Below are 18,850 nucleotides of genomic sequence, written 5' to 3'. Positions count from 1 at the left end.
CAAAAAACTCCAGGAGCAAGGGCAGGCGGCTTTTCCCCGCCATGCCGCTCCGAGCACTTCGTGCACGCCTTTGGGCAACACCTATGCGGCTGCATCAGATGGCGGAGAGGCATTTGAGGGGTACAAAGGCAGCACCTTTAACCCGACAGGGGTCTGAGGCCGCTAGGCGAGGGGCCCCCCCTCTTCCCTTGCCTGGGGAGCCAGCAGTTCATCCCCCCCTAGCGGCAACGTCAGACACGAGAGTGCAGCCCATGCACACGCGGCCGCTGTCTACCACGTGCTGCGCACTGAGGGGCCTTTTTCGCATGTCGGGCTTGTTGCTGGGAGGGAGTATAAACTCGCGCTCATTGTTGCAGCAGTTTTACAGCCGCTTGCCAGTCAGGCGCCGATTCGCAAAGGCCTTAAAGAAGGGTACACTTATCTGGTCCAAGGGGCAGGTGCGGCTTCCTCCAATCGCTATGCAGGGATACGCCCTCCCTAGCAAACTGCTTCCGCCTCACCAACAGCAGCAACAGCAGCAAAGCAGTCGCCTGCCACAGGCGCACCAGCAGCATAGCAAATGTAAAGTCTACAAAGGCAGCATCAAGCAGCTGAAGGCTGAAAGAATCTGGTTCCAAGACTAAAGTGCTGCGGCTTCTGGCACTGCAGGGGCTGCCGTTACACCAAGAGCCCATATGCAGAAACGCTGTTGAGGCCTCTCCGTTACGGCCTCTGCTGCTGCATGCGGCTTCGACAAGCGCGGCTTAAATTCATAGCTTACGGCTCAAGCGCCTCTGGGAACCACAGGCTCCATTGTATCCATGGCATTAGGACCTGCACGGGGAAAATGCAGCAAACGGCAGCAGCTGCAGTGGCAGAAAGCACTACGCTGCCAAAGGCATGAAGATAACTGGAGCAACATGCGCTTTTGCGGGTTCCTCTTTCTGTATCACATTCTTCCCCCAGCAACAGCAATAGCAGGAGCAGGAGCATCACAACAGCAACAGCGACAGCAAGAGCATCACAACAGCAACACCAACAGCAAAAGCATCAGCAACAGCAACCACAACGGCGGCATAAGACTCAGCAGACCGTTTCTGGCCTTGAGTGCAAAGTGTCGTCTAAGGGGTCGACAGATGTCGGTTAGGGTTTGCCAAGCCTCTTCCGAAGGAATTCCACAGAGGAAGGGCCCTCTCCTTGCGGTAACTCCGCATCGTGCCGCTGTACAATCGCACATGCCAATGCTCTCCCCAGATTTTATGGCATTCGCTGCCAATAGATGCAGGTGCTGCTTCACGGTCAGACGCTCGGGGGGAGATGGTTGGATGGGAGCTTCGGCGCTTCTTGGGATGCAGCTTCAAGTTTTCGGAAGGCTCCCAGAACGTAGGCGGTATATATATGTATATATGTACATGTGTGTGTTCTTATTTACCTTCCTTTACGAGTGTTGCAAGAATTGCAGCCTGGTCCCACACCTGAGGCAGCAGCGGTTCCACCGCTTCTACCTGTTGCTGCAGCACCATCTCGTCTGATGCCTCTTCCTCCTGCTGCTGCTGCTCGCTGCTGAGGTAGGCGGCCCACGCCAGCATCGTGGTGAGGCCGTACGCGCCATAGTTCGCAGTTGTCGCGACTGGTCAGCAGACAAAAAATTTGCAATGGGGTTGGGGGCTGGCTTTTGTTCATTTTATGAAAAAGGCAGGCCCTTGGACAAGGCAGAAAAATTTTCAGAGCTATTTAGGAACAAAGGGTTTTGCATTTACTGATGGTGTAGTCAGCGGGCGCATCATTGGCGAGCCACTCGCCGTCCTCAACATTCTCCTTCACGGCCTCCTTTATGCGCCCCATTCCGAGTTCGTTCCCTGAGTGCACGCGCCCTTTGAGTACATGGGGGTATGCGTCAATTTATGTAGCTAGGAATGCGCTGCATTAATTTTATAGCTAGGAATGCGCTGCATTAGTTTTATAGCTAGGAAGGCGCTGCATTAGTTATATAGCTGGGGGTGTGCTGCACTAATTTTACAGCCAGGGGGTGTGCTGCATTGATTTTATAGCTGGGGCTCAAGTGCTTAGGCTGTGGAGGTCTGCCTCTGCAAGAGAGACAGTATCGGCAAGTCGCCGTTTCTTTGGACGGCAGTTCGAGCTTTGGGGTGAGATTGGGAGTACCCAAGCATCCGATGGTGGTGGTTGTAGTCTTTTGGGCGACATTTGGCTCAGCTGCCCACTCGAAGAGCAGAGAGAAGTCTGCCTGCCACAGCGTGGTGCTCGTCAAGCTAGGACTCCAGTACTCGCCCTCCTTGCCGCGACCAGGCCTGCAGATCCTCAAACCCGCGAATCCTTAAGTCCTAAAGAGCAGGTGCAGGGGTGTGCTTGCTTGGGATGCCCGAGGGGTGTAAGAAACGCGCCACTAGGAGGGTAGGCGAATGGCGAGAGGAACCTCTGTGCCGAGCGAGGCGATTTTTTGAGCTACGGCGTAGATCGAAGGCAGGCAAAGAAGGCACTACAGTGAGCACTAACTGGCCTCCCTACAAGAGGAAATCCTTCGTCAGAGGCGCGCGCGGCAGGTCGCCCTACCTGCCGACGTTAATGATGTGGTCAGCCTCCGTGAAGAGAGCTCTCATCTCTCGGCTGTTCGAGTCGCCTGCGTGGGCCTTCACCGAGAAGGTTCTGATATCCAGGCGATGCTAAGAGCACTCCACGACGCCGCAAATAAGAGAAAAGCGAGTTTGAAGGAGAGAAGCAAAGGCGCATGCAGCGGGAGAGTCAGAGAGAGATGTGGAGGGCCAAGCGCATACAAGAGGAACGAAGAGCCTAATGGGAGAAGAGTAGAGAGGGCGAGAAGATCTCTGAAAATGCCAGGCAAACGAGGTGTGCGTCCTAGGTACATGGATATACGCATATATACATATATACCCATATGTATGCATACCCATCTCTGGCGCCCTATCGACATCCAGAAGGGGGTCAAGCAGGATCAAAGGGAAAGACGAGTGGCCGTACAGGTGGCTCAGGGAGAGCGCGTGGGACGAGCAGAAAGATGGGCATAACAAACACGGTGGGGACAGGGGAGGAGTCACATGTTGCAAGACAGATACAGAGAAGGAAAAAGAGGGAATGAGAATAACGGATGGGTGTAAATGCATGCGCATGTGTATACACATATTATTTGGGGGCAGAAGCGGGTGGAAAGAGGTAAGGAGGCACACCTCAATCCAGAAGGACGGCTTACTTTATCGCATTCCTCCGTTGCCTGCCGATGAAGAGCCCACACAAGGCTAGCCTCTACTGCTGGCACCACTTGGGGTGCGTTTACTTCGTCTGCGACCAAATATTGGGCTTGAAGTTGAAAGGCGCTATCCTCTTTAGTGTGAACTCGCGTTGCAAAGTTTCCTCGACGCTTTTCACGTCTTTCTACTAGGGGACTGAGGGCTCCTCGGTTGAGATTAGCGGGCTATGGAACAAGGGCTCACAGTCAAGGGCATAAGGCCCGAGGGCATAGGGTTTGTGTGGCCAGTGGTAGTGTACCTGTTACGATAATTACGCGTTTGTGCAGCCTCCAAAGGGCTGCTGCGAGAGCACACGCCCCCCCTGGCCCATCAGTGTCAGTGGGAGGCCACATGTTCGTATTTGTGCAGCTTCCGACGAGAATAGCAATCGTTTTGCACTGGGGTTTGAGGAGCTCTGCTGCTGCTCTCCCGAGGTCACCTTGGATCTCAGGTGTGTGCAGAGACCGCAGGTTCTTAAGTCTCGCATGTGTCTGCCTCTCTACCAGACACAAACGCTCCAGTTCTTCCCCCTGAGCAGACCATAAGGAAGGATCTGGGGAATCCGGGAGTTTCCATGGCCACTGGCCAAGGGGACTAGGCCCTGTTGCTGCTGCCGCAGCTTCTGCTTCTGCCGCGTTGGTCATGGTGTCTGCACACTTCAGCAGGGTAGAGAGTTGGAATCTGGTAAACGCGACTGGAATCATAAAAGATGAAGATTTGTGGGTGGTGGTAGGACATTGAATCTTTGCAGATTGACGCTACCTGAGCTATTGCTGCGGCACCGGCAGCGCCTCACCCACCTGACTTGCAGCAGATGACGTCTAGTAAGCTCGGCATTCAACCACTTCTTAGGCTTGACACACGATTATTATGTTAACTTCAAATTATGAAGTGATTTTGGTCAAACATTTCATCCAAAATGCATACTACAACCTCTAACAACATCACGGGGGGCGGTGGTTGGTGACGGGTCCGACAGACGCATGGGTCCTATTTATTGCCTAATTGCGCTAATTCCAAAGAATCACTCATGCTATTTATGCCTCATCTGACCACGAAACTGCACCATGCACCAGGGACCAATAAGATGTGGAATGAATGTTGTTGCAGTGGCACATTTCGGTGTAACGGTCTGCAGTACAGCTGTTTCGTCTCTCCCCGGGTCTCCACATGGAAAATCCACAGACCACAGATGAATTACACACTTATACGCACGCTACCTTTTGTATATATTCAAGAGCCAAACCCTCGTTCACGATCCCTACCACTTTGCTTCTAGGCATTGCGGCCTATGGGTACAGCGTGCTAAGAAAGGCGCGGTGTGCAGCTAATTGCACCCTCAGAACGATGCAAAAAAAAGTGCCAACCCCATTTCATGTTTAGAAATAGAAATTGTCTGCGAGAAACGGTTAACTATGAGAAAAAAATTTTAAATCCAGTAACACGCAAGCCGTTCAACCACGAATAGATGCCGTCATAGCACAATTTACAAGTGCGCTCATAGAACGTTCATGAATTTTATCACTACCTAAACGCTGGTAAAAGCAGGGCGTCCCATTCCAGGAATCACAAAAAAGGAAGATCCTGAAACCCTTGCCTAAAAGCCGCAGACCGCCAGCGATATGCAATCGCTCGGTTCTCTATGTAGGGCTGCAGTACATTTTATGCCACTTGCTAAGTGCACCTGGGGCTAGATGATGATGATGATGACCAAAGAACTGCCTCGAGGGGAAGTTATATGGGGCTGAAGCCGCCCGTACACCCAATCGGCGAGGAAGCTGCGTGGATGGACGTAAGACAGATCCTGTAAATGACAGTTCACTATTCACACCAGGCGTCCATCTCATGGGTGGGAAAATAAAACATCTAGTACTCACGAAGGCGACACAACGCTGGATGAAACGCTGCAGATGCTGCCAATACCCGTGGAAGGTGCGTGGGTTCACAAGACAAACAAAACCCCCGTACTCTCACTAGCCTCATTTTGCGCCTACAGCCTAGAGCTAAAGTTTGAAGGCGTTGGCAACAGCGACAGTGAATGAGGCGGGAGAAAAAAGGGACTGCAGGACCGTCCCCCGGAGACTCTAAAACACAATAGGATCAATGCATCTACGAGAAAACCAAAAACACTGTAGAAATAAAGAGGAAAAGCCTTCACATGATGGGGACAGAGTCACCATATGACAAGTTCAGAGCCTTGAAAGCCTTTTGTACTTCACCCCCTCCCTCTCTTCGCTCTTCTCTTCGTCCCAGTCAGTGACTGCCAGTAGCACCAAAGCCCCCTTCCTGGTAAGGAGCCAGCCTTCTCCCGTGCTGTCCACTCAGGCCTCTGAAACGAGTCTACTAGAGCTCCTCTGTTGTGAAGGAGATGGAATCTCCAGCCTCAGCGGCTCCCACTGGGCTTCCTTGCCCTCGACTGCCGCCCTGTGGCGGCGCTCGCCTCTTTGAATAAAAGCTTAGAGGCCACGTATTCAGCTTCCTTCTGCCACTTGTGGCAATAGCTTTTGTGTCATCGGAATTCTCCGTGACCTCTAGACGTACAGACACCTCATACACTGCGCCGTTGGGGGTGATCTCGAGGGCCTTGGGTGAGTTTGCCACGTATCTCGAGATACCAGTGTCGATAGCGAGGAGTTTACCCTCACAGTACGTTTCTACACGGAGGCTCTCCTGCACCGTGTGCCCCACCACCATGATGTCGGCTCCCAGATGCTTCAAAGCCTTGTTCAATTGCGGGCAGGCAATGTGCGGAGGGGACATGGTATATAGACGGGTCCAGAGGGGCCCCTCTCCCCCAGAGGCAAAAAGGCTGTTTCCCCCAGATGTGAACTCTCGCATCTGCTTCCTGTGATGAACTGCACAGCCGTCCCGCAATTCTTCACCCAGCAGCTGGTGCACTCCCGAAAGCCCGAGAGCAGCAAAAGCAGGAGAAATTCCCGCATGGGTAAAGACGAGACCGTTGACATTCACACCAGCGGGCAAAGAACGCAGCAGGGTTCCGTATTTTCCTTCATCAGAAAAAGCTGCGCGCCGGCCGGAAAGACCGCCAAACTGTGCTGTCTCGTTTGGATGTACATACCTGAACGGCGCGCCAGAAAACAGCAACGCGGCAAACGGTATCACTGGGAAAACACGAGGCACTAGAGCAGACAGACTCCGCCAATCACAGCAAGTAAAAGGAGGACTGCAAAGGCTGTGCACGAAATGCCCGGCCGGTCCCCTTAACAATGCTCTGAAGCTTAGCGAGTATTTCTCACCGGAAGTCTCCACAAACGTTCATGGCGTCGTGGTTTCCAATGAGCTGCAGGACCTTTCCACCAGCCTCTCTGGCTTGCACCTGCCACTCCATGAACAAATCATAGAGGATTTTTCCGTCGGGGCCTCGATCTACGATGTCGCCAGTCTGGATAAGCAGAGTGTTTCCTCCCTTCCACTTGCGCGTCTCTCTATCGATAACACCCAGTGCTTCCAGTAGCAAAAGGGTGTTGAGAACATCGCCGTGCAAATCAGCCAAAGCTACTATTCGCCCTTCCCACTTCATTTCAAGCTCGGGCATCGCAGGGTCAGAGAGGGCAGAAGAGCCAGAGCCCTCATGAGCCAGTTCGTCGGCAGCAGGATACGGAAACACGGGCACTGTAAGACATGCAAACACCGCTCCAACAGCAGCTGCTGCTGCCGCTGTCATCCTCCAGGTACTTCTACGAGAACAGCAGACCATTTTAGAAATAATAAAAAAGTGAGGGGCCCAAACAACGCGGAGCAGGAGGGAGCCAGCCTGCTGCCCCCGTGCGGCGAAGAGGCCCGAGCGAGTACGACGCTCCTATAATCAAACAGAAAGACTAACGAAGCACACGCGAAAAGAAACCGCCTACGTCTTCTGAGGAACAGACAACCGGGTGGAGGAAGCCCTCGGCGAGTGGCAAGTCACTGGCAGAGATGTACTGCAGGGTTGTTCGCAAAGATCCCGCACCAAGAAGTGGAACAGAGAGACACAAACGAAGCAAAGAAAATGGGCTACGTGCTTATTGGTTTGCAGCAAAAACAGGGTGGCCCCTTGCTGGGGCTCCAGTTCATAGTGCTGCTAATTCAGGGGGTATGAAGAGAGCATAAAAGGCGGCATATACGAAACAAAATGAGAAAAGCGCCCCCTTGATGATCGTGCTGTATTCATTCGAGTCGATAAGATATAAAAGGAAGGACACATCGGATACTTCTTGTCGTCTCTTGGGGCTGCTTCATCCATGTGACGAAGAGGCGTAGATAGCGCGGTATGCTGAGCAAAAAAATCTATTGGTTTCGCTTTTAAAATTCTGAGAGATTACGCATACCTTCGATCGCTTCCGTTGTTATCGGGTTGGGAATCTGCGGTACACGAAAATAAGCAATAAGTATGCGAAACCAATAGAAAGTGGGCACACGGCCTGGTACGGTGGTGTGGACACGTATTGCTGGTCGTACCATTCCGTGTAGAGGTTCAAAAGCAGCAAAGACTAGGTCCCTGCATGGAAGCAAACAGTAAAAGTGACCATTGCAACAAGTAATGGCTAAACGGGAGAAAAATGGATGCCACAAACCTAATTCTGTTCTTGTGTAGATTGAGCATTCGCTGCTTCTCAGCAGCATAGTCTTCTTCATCCATCCGTCGCTCCGCCTCCTCAAGTTTCAGGAGGGAGTCTAGACATTAAATTGCGGAAATAAGCAAATGGAAGTTAGCAGAAAGACACGAAATGTAGAAATTATGAAGATGTGCTTCCCAATCGTCTTCTTACCCAGGGACGCAAGAGTGTCCTTAGTGTCTTCTACTGGAGCCTGATGGTGCCAATCCCTACATGATAAACCCGAGAAGGAAGCTGAGGCAGTGCGAGAACTCACATGGATACGAATTTGGAAGTCTGGGGAACCAGTAAGCGCAGCATTCAGACTCGTGGTTGCTCCCTGGTGGAAAGTAAGCATTAGAGGGAGCAGTGAAACAGCATTGACCGTCAACGAAGTATGATTTTATGTAGCATTATGATTCTCCTTACGGGCCCAATTGGCAGAAATCGCGCCTGCTGCGCCGTCCTGTCGGCAACCGCAAAGGAGGCGTGAACAATGAGCACCAGGCCGAATTTCATGAACAAACGAACTGTAGTGTCTTGCATCGTTATGTGGGTCGATGAAGGAATATTCCAGCAAAATGTTCAAAAGAAAACAACAAGCGGAAACGGTTGTCCGCAGTTGCATGTAAAATAGTCATGTGCTGTATCAGCTGGACATACACTCGAAGGTGCATTATGAAGCTGGCAGAGGAATGCGGTACACACCCGATATCCGATGATAAAAAAACATTCAATCTCCAGGCAATGCCTTTTAATCATTTTGCTTTGTTCATCCTCTCCAGCAACAAACTCTAGGGACTGATTAAGAAGCTAGCGACCAAGTGCCCCCTATCTGTTTGCTTGCGGATGCCTGACCTTCACAAGCACCAAGCAACAGCTTATTGGCTTAACTTTTACTCTGACGATGGACACTGTACGTCGTCCTGCATGCCCCCTTCTTTAGATTCTCACTACTTGCTATCCCATGTGACCTGCAAACCTGAAGCGTGAACATGCGCCCCTGCTACAGGAAGCAGCCAGCAGTACATAGGCTGACTACTTCCCCGTGTCTGACTTCATAAGCGGAGGGGGTTTAGGCCCCTTGGCCCCATGTGAGAGGCCCCGAGAGAGCCCACGCTGCACTCCCCCAACACCAGAACCCGCAACGCCAACACGTGCAGCAGCATCGCTCTTGTCTCCATCAGTGGGCCGAATGGGATTCGAGTTTGTCCTCAATGGGTTTTCCACACGATCCTTTTCCATGGTCTTTCCTGTAACGGCAGATAGTTTGCTGGAGCCGAGTTTTGCTCCAGGTGCGCCTTGAGAACTCCCTTCGTGAAGTAGGCTGGTTTTTAAGCTGCTGGGGGTGGTCTTGCCTTCCTTGCCTGTTGATCCGATCCTCTGAAGGCTTTTTTCACGCGCCAGCTTCTCTGCACTGGTGCGGCTCTGTAGCGCGGTGGGGTGAGCCGAAGCAGATCCTGCCTTAGGGGCATTCTCCAGTAAGACTTTCTGGCCCTCTGCTGCTTGTGCATTATCCATCCCAGCTTGCTCCTCTGTGTCAGCTGCAAAGGGCCCCTCTTCCTGGGAGGCCTGCTTGCTTGCTTCTGCGGCGGCTTTTTGTGAGACTTCCGGCTTTGCCTTCAACTCGTGTGTCAGAACCTCCTTGGAGGCTCGCCTTTTAGGGTCGCCTTCTTGCGCCGTTGCATCGTGCGAACATTCAGCCTCAGCACTTGATTCAAATACGACTTTCTCGGAAGGTCCCCTTGAAGGTGTTTTCACATATTTCTCGGGTTTTCCAGCAGTCTGTGGGGAAGTTTCACTATGGTGTTGGTCGTCTACTTCTTCCTCCACTGCTTGCCCTGGTGCTCCTGCTGTCGTTGCTGCTGCTGCTGCATTTTTCCGTTGTTGTTCCGACTCTTCTCTTGTGTCTCTCTTAGCTTCTAGCCCTTCCCTTGCCTGTTGCTCTGAGCACTCCTCTCCCCTTTGCTCCGCTGTTGTCGAACGTGCAGCTGGAGGTGTTGTCAAAGGGGTCTCCACCTCTGAAGATTCCTGAGAAAAAAAGTTTCCAGAGAGAAGCTGCTTTATCCCCGTAAAGCCCATGGTCATATAGGTCTCCAGGGTGCCTACATCCTCTTCTGGTGAACTCTGGTCCTCTTCTTCGCGCATCTTCTCCTGCTCCTTCTGCTGCCGCATCTTCTCCTGCTCCTTCTGCTGCCGCATCTTCTCCTGCTCCTTCTGCTGCTGCATCTTCTCCTGCTCCTTCTGCTGCCGCATCTTCTCCTGCTCCTTCTGCTGTTGCACCTTCTCCTGCTCCTTCTGCTGCTGCATCTTCTCCTGCTCCTTCTGCTGCTGCTCATTCTTCTCTTCCTGCTGCTCATTCTTTGATTGCTCGCTCGCCTGCTCAGGTTGCTCGCTCTCCTTTTCCTCTTGCTCACTCTCCTCTTCCTGTTGCTCGGACTCCTGCACCTGTGGCGCCTGCTGCCCTTCTTTCCCTTGCTGCTGCTCTTCTGCGCTAAACATATCGGCCACAGCAGACAGCGACAAGTAAGAAGAGAGTGTATTTCCAGCCACTGCTGCTGCATGAGCAGCCTCAATGGACTCCTCCTTTAGCAGCTGTGCTGCAGCAGCCGCCGCAGCAGCAACTCCTGCTGCCGCAGATTCTAGTTTAGAGCTTGCGGTTTCCGTCTCGTCTGCCTCTCCTGAAACACGTGGCATCGCTGTGGAATCCTTTGCCTCCCCTGCGTCCTTCCCGGGAGGCTCCCCGCCATCTGTTGTGGATGCAGAGCCCACTGAAATCCCAGGAAACGCCTTCGCCGGGGCCCCTTCGCCTGTGGCTGTCGCTGGGATAAATTCCCCCCCACCTGCAGCAGCGCGTACACACACCGTTCTACTTACAGGAAGATGCACTCGGCCTTACCATAGGATCACTGTCTACGGGTAGGTAATGGGCAGCAACTCACTGGCATGTGCCTCTGCCGTTGTCTCCACGGCAGGAGGAACCTCCACGGTGCTCTCTGCCAGTCCCATCTTGTCCGTAACGTCTCTTGTATCGGCACTGTTACGTTGAGTGACGCGCTTGCTGCTGCGAGCCTGCAACCCATGCATCAAGCTGCACATGCCATAGAAAAATGTCGCGTAGTGGTGGAGTTCCTCGGGTACTGCTTCTCTCAGCGTCTACGAACCACTGCATAAATAGCTAACAGTGTCTCTAGCACCAGCTGCTGCTCCTTATCAGGTTGATCTGAGGGTTCTTGTTTGGTAAGAACCACCACCTACTGGATGGACTGCAGAGTCGCGGCTATGGCTGCTCCTGGGAGACCTCCTCAAGAACACAACTTGCGGAAGGAGGCTGTTGAGGCATATGTACAGCCCAAACTCTGGTTAGGATCCACAACAAGAAAACAAAAAAACAAAAAAAGCAAGTGTGCGGCACAGGCTACCGTTACAAGTGTCCACTGGTCTCCCACAGCGGCAGTCGCTGATGCCCCCACCTGCTCGTTGGTGCGCCCGTATTTGCTCTGTCACTAGCCAGCAACTCTGCTGGAAGAAGTGGCCCCTATGCCTTCCTAGTTAGAAGCAGCGGCAACAGCAGCAGCAGGCCTTCTTGAGTGTGTGGCTTCAAGTGGCTTCTTAAAAAGGCTTGCCCGTAAAAGCTCCTGCAGAAGAGAGAAGAAAAACGATGTCTGCAGTCCTACGGGAAAAGTAGAATTAAAATGCATATGCTTCCATGAATACACTAAGCGAAGCCAACAACTCCAACATGAACAGCAGTAGCCACTTTGTGTGCGCCCGCCACAGCTGGCAGTGCTGATTCTGCAACTTGGGCATCCCACCTAACTCCTATGGGGCCCTTGATCGTATATCACGCATTAAACTATTAAGTATCAATACACTACCACCAAGATCTCTTACCCTCTTAGGGATGTACGTACATGGGAGATGGGGGACCCCCCCGGCATATGTTGAACGGGGCCCTCTGCGGGCACATCTGTAAGCTTCTGTGGTACACTGGAATAAAAGCGCCCTCTAGAGGGTATTCAAAGTACTTCAGTGCCCACATTCTATAGGCTCCCGCAGGAAACACCCCAGATGCAGCCGCCGAATCGCCCTTAAAGTGTAGTTTTCATTGTTATCCCTTCAAGACTTGCGATTTGGGGGCATTGACTTCAGGGTTCACTTTCTCTGGCACAAAGGAACTGCATAAGGTTTATTGCCTAGTCATATGTGGCGGTGATGCACTGGCAAAAAGCCTCCAAGGCCAATGGAGGCCCCTGGTGTACAGCGTGGTGTAGGATTTGCCGTGGCCACCGGCATCGAAAATGGTCCATCAATAACCGCATGCGAAAGTGTTTTCCCTGATACGGTAGCAGCAGCGGCGATGGTAGCAACGGGAGAGGAGGAGCCACTGCCCGGTCAACAAGTAGTGGGTGTTCGTATGCTGTGCGAAGGCGTAACAGAGTTGCACCCAGCGCGCCCTGCTGTACAGATACCTGGTGCTGTAGCTGCGGATCCAGCAGAGGCAGCAGAAGGAGCAGTCATTGCTCCTGTCACTCCTGCGGACTTTCCGAACGTTAAGTGTCTCCAACTTAGCAACCAGAACCTGATTCAACTTAGCAATCTGGAAACTTTCACAAGTAAATCTGAGGCTCTCGAACCTACATTATACACCCTTAAGCCTAAGCCCTGACCTTAGATGCATTGTAAAAGTTACCAGGACTGCTTTTCACGGGAAGGGGAAAACAGAGAAGCACAGCGGGAATCGAGAAGGCAAAGGGACACTTCGCGAGAGGCAGTGGCTCTCCTTCTCAGGCTGTCTATGACGGGCAGTCCAGCTGTAACAGACACAAAAAGAAGGGCGCATACGCACAAAAGCAAGTTAGGCGGAGCGCCAATAGTGGAAAGCACGAGGCACGCAAACACAAGGGGCACGAGAGAGTCTGGGCCAGAGCACATCAAAAGGCAGAGTGACTGAGGGGGAGGGGCGGATGCATTCGAAGAGACCGATATATATAAGCATAAACATCCAGAAGTAGTTTAAAAAACCTAAATAGGCAGGGCCGCATGCACAGGCTCAAGGAAAACGAGGCTACGGAGAGCCTAATTCATGCGTTGCTTTGGGGACATATCAAGGGTTGTCTGCCTTTTCGATACCCGTCTGAAGCATTACCGAGCTGGATGCACATCCAAGTACTTTCCCTTTCTTGTCTGTTTCTGTGTCTTGCTTCCGTTCTCGGTGTTTTTCTCTTGGACTACCTGGCTGTCTACACGAAACCTCTGTCTCCCTGACTGTCAGGGCTGGAATCCCTGCGAGTGGACAACAATTTGCTCCGACGGATTGGAGGATCCTTGAGCTGCTTGTCCTCCTTGCTTTGGTTGGACCTTTCATTTAACAGGATTGAGGTGATAGAGGGTCTGGAGGCCTTACCCAACCTCCGTGACCTCTCACTTAGTTACAATCGCATATCCTCTCTGGATGGGCTGCGAGGTTGCAAAATGCTCAGTGTTTTATGCATTACCAACAATCAAATAAGCCAGTATAAGGAACTGGGGTGGCTGCGAGGCTTGCCTCGCCTCCGGTGTCTCTGCATCAAGGGCAACCCTTTCTGCTTTACAGAGAACAGCAGGAGACGCATTCTCTCTCTCCTTCCGTCCTTAGAGTATTTGGACTTTAGACTTCTTTCGCCTTCCGAGAAAGCTGCAGCAGCAGAAGGGCTTCTTCCCGACCATTACCAACAGCAGGTCGAGTTGATCCGCGCACAACAGCAGCATGAGCAGGAGCAGCAACACCAGCAACACCACGAGCAAGAGCAGGAGCAGCACCAGCAACGTGTGGAAAGATGGTTTGAGCTGCCACAGGAGCTTGTTACTAATATCTTTGGGGAGGAGCTACCTCCAGAGGTTCAGTGCCTCAACTGCTTGCAGTCTCACAGAGATAACTTCTTCCAAACAGTTGGGGCGCTCGTCGCTGCAACGCGGTAAAACTGCACGCTATAGCCCCTGTTGCATTTCATGATGCTGCTGCTGATTCTAAACGTTGCTGCTGCTGATCTTTCTGTTGGGTCTCCACAAGCATCGTAAGTTTCCTGCTTTTGCTGCTATTGGCATGGTGACTGGTGCTCTTACCGTTGCTATAAAACGTGTACCGGGTTGGCCTGTTCCCGGCGACGCTGGTGGCGTTCGCATCCGCATTTGCAGCGTCACTTCACACAAATGCGCTTAGTTGGGTGACGAGCTTCATGCCAGCCGTGTCTACAAAGGCTCAGCCTTTTGAGCACTCATCTCTAGAGCGTTGGTGCAGGAAGGCACTAGAGCAAAACGGATCGACGCTGCAGCAACGGATGCGATCGTTTAGAGCTGCCTCAGCAGACCTTGAAGCGAAAGCGGAGAAGCATGCACTCTATGAGGTCTTTTACCTCAAACCCCATGGTCTAGGCCCTATACCTGAGCAATGTGCTCGCACTGTGGATGATCTTAGATAGTTTTCCGGAGGTTCCAAATAGAGAAGGATGCCTTCGTTTCCTTGGCCCCCTGCTTACCTGTTCTCTAGCACATGCGATGCCGTGTGTTGGATCTGGACTCAGCTTCGCCAGGCGGAAACTCGGAGAAAGGCAGTGCTAGGGCAACTGCAGGAGCTTAGCAAAGAAGTTATTGCTGTCATTGCAGAGCGCATGGAAGAAGAAAGCCAAACGGACGACGCAGGCAAGTCAACAGGCGTAGTTAGGGTTCAGAGCAGGGAATTCGGTGTTTATTGGCTTAATCAATGACGATTTTGGAGTGGGGCGTAAAACCTTGCCCCCAAACCACGCTCTGAGAGGCATAAAAGAAGACACGAGGACAGATATTGTTAAGCCTAGGCTGTATGTACGTTGGGGGTTCAGAGGTGGGATTTGAGGCTTGGGATGCTCCATGTAGACTCGGATTTGGGGTAACACTTTAGAGCCTCCCAACGAACTAACTGCTCCAAGAGCCTCATGCACGGATAGACGCCAAACCATAAACCACACGGTATGAAGAGAAGCAGTTAGTCTACCTAGAGTCACTGTACTGAAAGGCATCCAGCTTTGCCGGACCGTGGACTGGCCTTTTGCACCGCAGCATCTAATTCTTCTCGCATTAGCGGCGAATCATTGTCGCTTTCCAGCTTGGCTGCCATGGAAGACCGTTGCGCCTCCCTGGAGAAAAGCTGGGAAGAGGAGCAGCAGGCTTTATCGCATGCGCTGCTGGAGCATGAACACAATCTCGCTGAGGCCCTGGCCACAGCAACTGTTGCTATGGAGTCGGAGGCGGAGGCTGCCACGAAGCTGGCGTTAGAGCGGGTAGGGGACCTCTTCAGACAGATAGAGACTCATATCAAGGCATTCTCATCCCAACTAGCCACAGCAGCTAGCCATGAAATCACCACGTTCCTCTCCACAGAAGCAGTAGAGGAAAAGGACCCAAGGGCCCAGTTCTTCATGAAAAGGCAAGCCGTGCACTTAAGTCCGTGATATCTGGACCTTAAAGGCGAGCATCTTTACCGCATTGAGCCCTTTGTTCAGCCCTGTACCAGGCACCATTAGTTTTCGGGCATGAATGCGTGAGTTCAGGGAGGACTTGCTGGGATCTGTGAGCGCATTGGGAGAGCAGCAGCAGCAAGCAGTAGTAGTGTTGGAGGACCTACTGCAGCAGAGACTTCAGCAGCAGCAGAAAGAGTGGTTTGCTGCTGAGAGGCGACGGCAGCATGTGCGCCACCGGCTCCGCATCCAAGAATTCCATTCGGTAACAGCAGCAAATCAGCAACAGGTTGCTGCCGCTGCTGCAAGAATCAGAGCAGCCCTCTCTAATAAAGATTTAATGACCTGATTCACCCTACATACGCTAGATCATTTCAACTTTGTTCGGGATCGATCCATCTCTGTACAAAAAGCAGTTTCTCGTTGATCCCCCCTTTCCCCCTTTCTCTGTTTGTTTATGGGCCTCATGCCTTTGATCACCCCTCATCATGCTCCCTGCGTCTGCTAAGCTTTCTTCCGCCCTCCCTCGCCTCGATATATCTGTTTTGTGCTCCTCCCCCCTTTTCTACCCTCTCCTATGCATTCCCCCCATCGTGGCGCACTTCCCCCCTGGCCCCTTTCTGTGACTGCTCCTCTCCCCCGTCTCTCTACCTCCACTCTAGTGTGTAAGTTCGCCAGCATGGGGTTCTGAAAACAAACTCCCCCCAGGAAGACCTCGAGTGTCGCAAAACAGGCTCCGGGGAAGAGACTTCCTAAAGACTTCGCTACAACACAGAGAACTGACGCGCACTGCCGCCGCAGCCACAGCTGACGATACGGCGGCGCGAGGCTCCTCTGCATCTCTGCATTTGCAGCTGCTGCAATATCTGTTTTGCACGATGTCTCAAGTGCCAGCTTCTGCCGCCAAAGCGGCTGCTGCACACGAGTTCAGCGCTTCCTGGAGGATGCGCAGGCAGAAAAGCAACAGCAGCACCTACAGCAGCTTGTGGAGAAGCCGAAGGGCCTAAGAAAGGCTGGTCCAGCCGAGTTCGCCGAGGAGTGCTCTCAGTGTTGATCTCAGAGAAGGAAAAGTACAGCTGCTGAAGCAGCTCCTCTAAGCGCTGCTGCGTATTCACAAACTGCCTCCACCGCTCTGCTGCAGGTTCTGCGCCATCTCACTGGATGCACGGGCTACTATGGCATGCGCCTCATACCTGCAGCAGGAACAGCGTTGTATACCACACTGGCAAGAATACAAGGAACCAATTAACGCGCAAAAAAACTCTCTTTACTCCCGCATGAAGGGCCCTGTCTGACAAGAGAATCTGTTCTTTCCCCCCAATTTCATTCATACCAACAGAGGCATCGCCGAAAATTATACAACGCCCGCAGTACCTATGCATATATATATACATGTACATATATGCCCATACCCGTGCTTACATTCTATCCATGCACTTGGCGAGGCAGACCTGATCCGATTTACTCAGCTCATCAGAAAACTTGCTTCCTGCGACGCACTTCTCGAAGCAGGTTTTCTGCACTTGCTGCAATAAAACACAAGCGCAAGGCTTTAAGCGCCAGGCTTCAAGGCGCGGCCGACAAGCTGGCAAGCAGGGGCAGGCTGCACAAGACGAGCAACAGGTCGCCTCTTGAATCTTAACTCGTGAAGCATGCAGTACATCCCCTACTTAGACATCCAGACGCACCTCATTGAGGACGCTGAGAACCATGAGGCTCAACAGTTGCTGTGCATCCTGCAGCGTGGCCCCCTTATCTCCATTGCTGCCGCTACTGCTGCTGCCACTACTGCTACTGCTGCTTCCAAACATCTTGGAGGGTTGTACTACTGCTATTATGAAGGGAACTCGTACTAAGGCCCTTGCGGCTAGTACTGCGGTTCGCAGGCACCTCACCGTTCCGTGATCTGGCTGCCACTGCTGCCAAAGAACGGCGCTGCGCGCTGATATTTATGGGCCGAAACAGTCTGGGGAAACCAAAAAGGGAAGAGCGCCTTCAGCTGCTCCTGCTGCAGCTGCTGCTGTTGCTCCCACTGCGAATGTGGCGAAACGAGACTCCGGCTTGTAACGCACAGGCTGGCGTTGGAGGTTCACGGCTTAATTTTGTAGACGTTCAACTTTATCCCGAGATTGAAGAGCGCACGTTTTATGCGGCTGTGCTGTTGCCCAATAGGGGTGTGGGGCTGCAGCAGCAGCCGCTGGCGCAGCGTGCATGCGCAAAAATAGCAAGGTGCCTGTTTGCGTGTTTGTTGATTCTGCGCCAGCGAAGGCCTTACCAGCGCTTTGAGTGACCCCCTATGTAGGCGCAAGGCTGTAGTACTACGGATCAGGGGCGTTTGGGGTGGTTCGTGCAACTTGGAGCGACTGCGCCATGTTGGCGAGAAAAGACTTTCCAGCCGCTGAATGCCAGCTCTTCCAGTGTTAGCAGGATCAGATATTCCAATCAGAGTAGACGTCAGAAGAGCGGGAGCAGCAATAGCAGCGACGCAGCAGCGGCTGTTGCTGCCCGTGCAACTATGGAGTTTCCTGCATGTCGCACTCCTGAGTGGCTGCGGGCTGCCTTTGACGGCCCTTTGGAGCAAAAATTACCGGCGGCAGAGCAGCAGCAACAGCAGCACTCGCAAGCAGCAGCAGCAGCAGGAGCATCCGGGTTGCTGAGGTGCCCCTCGTTCGTGTTTAAGGAGCTTGATACAACTCCGCGTCTGCTTCTGGCCACTCCCACAAGCACGACAGTCACGCCAGCCCGTCGGCGTCGCAGCAGTAGATACAGCAGCAGCGAGAGCAGCACCAGCAGAGGCAGTAGCGACAGCATCAGCTTGTATGAGCAGCGCGCTGCAGCAGTGAGCAACAGCATTCGGGAAGCGTTGTTCAGGCAGGCGCTTTTCCAGATACAAAATGTGGAGGTGCAGACACTCGGCAGCTGTAGAGCCCCCCGTATCCTTACTTCTGCCGCTGTCGTTTATGACATGCAGCAGCACCGTTGGCAGCGCGAAGCTGCAGCAGCCGCAGAGAAGAGGCCGAGCTTTGTCAGCACGCTGAAAGAGAGAGTCGACGCCCTACTGCATCGGAGAAGCAGTCCAATCTTGGGGGAGCTGCTGAGGAGGGAGGAGTGGCAGGTGGATCGCTGTGGGAGCATGCGCGCATACGAAGTGTCAGTACACCGCGACGACCTGGACTTTTACACACTAACCCTAAACCCTAGAAGCTTTGCGGACAGATTGAGGAAGTGGTGGTTCAAGTGGGCAGATACGAATGATGAGTAGTGCCTGCCTGCTGCTGCGGCTCCTCCTCGCACCGTGTACTTATGAGTTAGACTTTCTATTGCCACTATATTGGCGGCTGCATCATCAGCCCCTGCAGCAACACGTCTGCGTGCGGTACTAGGGCCCACGGGACGAAAGCTTGAACAGGTGCAGCAACTGCTGCACCTGCTGATATGCATCTAAGTCTGTGGCTGTAAAGGGCTGCTGGGCTTAGTTTGCCTTAAAATGCTCAAAAGTGAGCTGCTACCGCTGCTTCACGGCAGCAGAGGCTGGCAA

At 52.8% G+C, this 18,850-nt stretch overlaps 6 protein-coding genes across 6 annotated transcripts; 2 read left to right on the top strand and 4 right to left on the bottom strand.

Annotated features, from left to right (window-relative positions):
* Nucleotides 1–619: 619 nt before the first annotated feature.
* On the bottom strand, nt 620–3,886 carry LOC34621043. The gene is made up of 6 exons (XM_026334525.1): nt 3,509–3,886; nt 3,183–3,427; nt 1,975–2,288; nt 1,740–1,838; nt 1,567–1,609; nt 620–755 (listed from the first exon to the last, which is right to left on the bottom strand). The coding sequence occupies exons 1-6, from the start codon at nt 3,884–3,886 to the stop codon at nt 620–622; spliced, it is 1,215 nt and encodes a 404-aa protein (XP_026190310.1).
* Nucleotides 3,887–5,585: 1,699 nt separating this feature from the next.
* LOC113146612 (uncharacterized protein C1840.07c-like) lies at nt 5,586–6,927 on the bottom strand. Its single transcript, XM_026334524.1, has 3 exons — nt 6,904–6,927; nt 6,500–6,789; nt 5,586–6,321 (listed from the first exon to the last, which is right to left on the bottom strand). Exons 1-3 carry the CDS (start codon nt 6,925–6,927, stop codon nt 5,586–5,588), a joined length of 1,050 nt encoding a protein of 349 aa, XP_026190309.1.
* A 617-nt stretch (nt 6,928–7,544) lies between these two features.
* LOC113146611 lies at nt 7,545–8,195 on the bottom strand. Its single transcript, XM_026334523.1, has 4 exons — nt 8,115–8,195; nt 8,012–8,051; nt 7,817–7,916; nt 7,545–7,740 (listed from the first exon to the last, which is right to left on the bottom strand). Exons 1-4 carry the CDS (start codon nt 8,193–8,195, stop codon nt 7,545–7,547), a joined length of 417 nt encoding a protein of 138 aa, XP_026190308.1.
* A 680-nt stretch (nt 8,196–8,875) lies between these two features.
* On the bottom strand, nt 8,876–10,846 carry LOC34621044 (cilia- and flagella-associated protein 251). The gene is made up of 4 exons (XM_026334522.1): nt 10,780–10,846; nt 10,492–10,659; nt 9,701–10,323; nt 8,876–9,568 (listed from the first exon to the last, which is right to left on the bottom strand). Exons 1-4 carry the CDS (start codon nt 10,844–10,846, stop codon nt 8,876–8,878), a joined length of 1,551 nt encoding a protein of 516 aa, XP_026190307.1.
* Nucleotides 10,847–12,080: 1,234 nt separating this feature from the next.
* Nucleotides 12,081–15,661, top strand: LOC34621045 (dynein regulatory complex subunit 3). Its single transcript, XM_026334520.1, has 7 exons — nt 12,081–12,453; nt 13,113–13,281; nt 13,432–13,794; nt 14,118–14,223; nt 14,401–14,518; nt 14,915–15,281; nt 15,406–15,661. The coding sequence occupies exons 1-7, from the start codon at nt 12,081–12,083 to the stop codon at nt 15,659–15,661; spliced, it is 1,752 nt and encodes a 583-aa protein (XP_026190305.1).
* Nucleotides 15,662–17,827: 2,166 nt separating this feature from the next.
* On the top strand, nt 17,828–18,574 carry LOC34621046. Its single transcript, XM_022734272.2, has one exon. It carries the CDS (start codon nt 17,828–17,830, stop codon nt 18,572–18,574), a length of 747 nt encoding a protein of 248 aa, XP_022592640.2.
* The last annotated feature ends 276 nt before the right edge of the window (nt 18,575–18,850 follow it).

This window comes from Cyclospora cayetanensis, unplaced genomic scaffold, assembly GCF_002999335.1.
Source record: "Cyclospora cayetanensis isolate NF1_C8 unplaced genomic scaffold, CcayRef3 CcayRef3_contig_44, whole genome shotgun sequence".
Classification (NCBI taxonomy): Eukaryota; Apicomplexa; class Conoidasida; order Eucoccidiorida; family Eimeriidae; genus Cyclospora; species Cyclospora cayetanensis.
Note: the sequence above shows the minus strand (reverse complement) of the source record. Positions and strands in the feature narration are given on the sequence as shown.